The sequence below is a fragment of the Sus scrofa genome, chromosome X (assembly GCF_000003025.6).
Source record: "Sus scrofa isolate TJ Tabasco breed Duroc chromosome X, Sscrofa11.1, whole genome shotgun sequence".
Lineage (NCBI taxonomy): Eukaryota > Metazoa > Chordata > Mammalia > Artiodactyla > Suidae > Sus > Sus scrofa.
In genome coordinates, this window is record NC_010461.5 from 72,893,238 (window position 1) to 72,895,964 (window position 2,727).

The 2,727-nt window shown below is 39.2% G+C and overlaps 1 protein-coding gene across 1 annotated transcript; it reads left to right on the plus strand.

Moving 5' to 3' along the window:
* TGIF2LX (TGFB induced factor homeobox 2 like, X-linked) lies at window positions 944–1,393 on the plus strand. The gene has a single exon (XM_005657846.1). The coding sequence runs from the start codon at window positions 944–946 to the stop codon at window positions 1,391–1,393; it is 450 nt and encodes a 149-aa protein (XP_005657903.1).

Consider the following 2,727-nt stretch of genomic DNA (forward strand, 5'->3'; position numbering starts at 1 on the left):
GGGAACTTCCGTATGCCACAGATGCAGCCCTAAAAATTAAAAAATATAATAATTATAAAATAAAATAAAATATGCAACTTACAAGTTATTTTCATCTGATTTAGGGGTGATTGCAATATACTTAAACTATTAAGAAAGATTTAAATAATTTAAGTCTGTGACTATTGTTATTTCTTGAATCCTATCCTCTCTAATTTTTTAAAATATTCCTGAATTTCTGACTGAAGCTTCAAAGAGAATCATAACACTTGCACATCAGAGCTCAAAATATAGACATAAAGATTATGGTGGCACAGTGAAGTCATGCAAAAGCCAAACATTTCCAGGCAATAAAGAAGAAAAATCAAAGGGTTTTTGAGGTATGAAAATCAAAGATGTAGTTAAAAATTAATCTTAAATTAGCTTTAAATATGGAAGAAGGAGTTAGGAATGCTAATTATACTCTCATTCAGCTTAATATCTAATAGATAATAATGTTCCTGATACACATGGATAAGACAATGATTCAAGTATAAGGAATAAGAGGAAAAAATAATAACATAGTAAAATGAAAAAGGAATAAAGTGACAAATTTATGCATAAGCCTAATTTAGCCAAGAGAGTGTTCATTAGTTAGTAGTAACTGGTCACAGCAACAGAGAAATAAAGTTCTCAAGAGTTATATAAACTGATGGGGTGGCAGCAAGTGCATTTGAGCATGTGGAAAAAAAGGAGAGGGGACCAGGAAGTGGGAGAGGGTGGTGGAGGGTAGCATGAAGAGTGGAAAGTATGTGACATCACAAAGCCTGCTGGCTCAAAGCTGTTAGCAACACTGTTAATCCCCCTGGGTAGCAATAGGTGAGGCTTCCTCTTGGAGGCCTACTTCACTGGCTTTCCTAGACCTACCTTACTTCTAACTCAGCCATCCTTGGTTCCCAAGATAGTGAAGATAGGCCTCAAGAACATGGAAGCTGCTGAAGAAAGCCCAGCAGACACCCAAAGTTCAGCTCAGGGCACCTTAATTGAACTAAATAGTTACATTGCTACAGATAAAGTGCTTGTCTCACTAGAAGGCAAGAGGAAGCAGAAAGGGTATTTGCCACCTGAATCTGTGAAGGTCTTCCATGACTGGCTCTATGAGCACTGGTTTAAGGCCTACCCTTCAGAAATAGAGAAAAGAATGCTGTCAGAGCAGACCGATTTGTCTTTCCTACAGATCTCTAATTGGTTCATCAATGTCCACAGATGCATTCTTCTGGAAATGCTTCAACAGGATGGATGTGACACCAGCCAGATCACCATATATGACCAAAAAGGCAAGGCTGCAGATGTGACCACCAGCAGCCTGCTGATCCATCTTTTGAGGCTAAATCAAGGCCCAGAGATCCAGATGGGATTCAAAGCTTGCCCATGAGTCACCCACAGATGTGCCAGGAGTCCGGGGAGAAGCTGCCAGACCTAGAGTTGGTCCCAGGCCAGAAGCTCACCCTTAAGGCCCAGCCAAAGAAAAAGGTTGAGATTTTCGCCAGTGTGGCCTTGCTTATATCTTCTCCCCAATCTGTGGCAGCAGAGGAGGACAAGGACTTCAGCAGCTTCTAGCTGCTGGTGGATGCAGCCGTACATGAGACTGCTGAACTGGAGCTACAGAAAAAGGAAGAGCCCAATCCATGATTTCCTGTGTCTCTAAAAATCCCAAGTAGTCAGTCTCTTGTCTACTATGGTACATCCATTTATGTTCCCCCAACTAATTTGTAGTTTTATAGAGAGAGCTTTCCTTCTAAGGTTTTTATGAGAACTATCACTAGCTAGTGGAGCTCAATTCTGCCAAATATTTCAGTGTTTCCAGATGGAAACTCAACATCATGATTAATGCAACAACAAAGATCTGTTCTATTTCTTTTGCTTCCCCCTGGATTTAAAGGCTTCAATTGGACCAATATATCTGAGATTAGACACAGTGCTGAGACTTCAGACGTGAATGCTATGGTTTTTCTAACTAAATATTTTGGTCCCAGGGTTTGCTATACAGATACCAAGTCACCCAACTTTCCTGTTTCTCTGTTATCCTTGTTTATTAGCATGGATGATGGAAAGGCTATAAAAATGGCTATAACAGAAGTGGTCTCATTATAATGTTGGAATTTTTGTAAAATTTCAAATCTATGTTTTCCTTTATACAGTTTATTGGCAATCTTAAGGAGTAGCTAATTTCTGCAAGGGGATAACCATGAGCCAAAAGTGAATTTATAAATGTGTTACAGGTGAGGGTGAACTCTTATTTGGAGTACTAGTGAAAAGTATGCAGTAGGGATTTCCCTTCCTGGTACAGTAGAAACAAATGCATCTACTATCCATGAAGATGTGGGTTCAATACTGGCCTTGCTCAGTGGGTCGGGGATCTGGCATTGCTGTGAGCTGTGGTGTAGGTCACAGATGCAGCTTAGATCCCAAGTTGCTCTGGCTGTGGCTATGGTGTAGGCCAGCAGCTGTAGCTCCAATTTGACCTCTATCCTGGGAAATTCCGTATGACATGAATGCAGCCCTAAAAAGGCAAAAATATAAGTATGCACCAAAGATAAGAAAATTGCAAATGATAACTTTTCTGCTATTGGTTGTTTGGTAATTTTTTATAGAGAATATTTTTATTAGTTTTAATTCTCTGCATCAGAGGAAAAAGGTGAAAATAAACCAAAAAAGCAAAAAAACATAGAAACAAAAATGACCAAAAACTCAGAAGAAAGAGAATAA

Bases quoted from the DNA above. Each gene is read 5' to 3' on its own strand.
- TGIF2LX (XM_005657846.1), top strand. From the start codon at position 944: ATGGAAGCTGCTGAAGAAAGCCCAGCAGACACCCAAAGTTCAGCTCAG.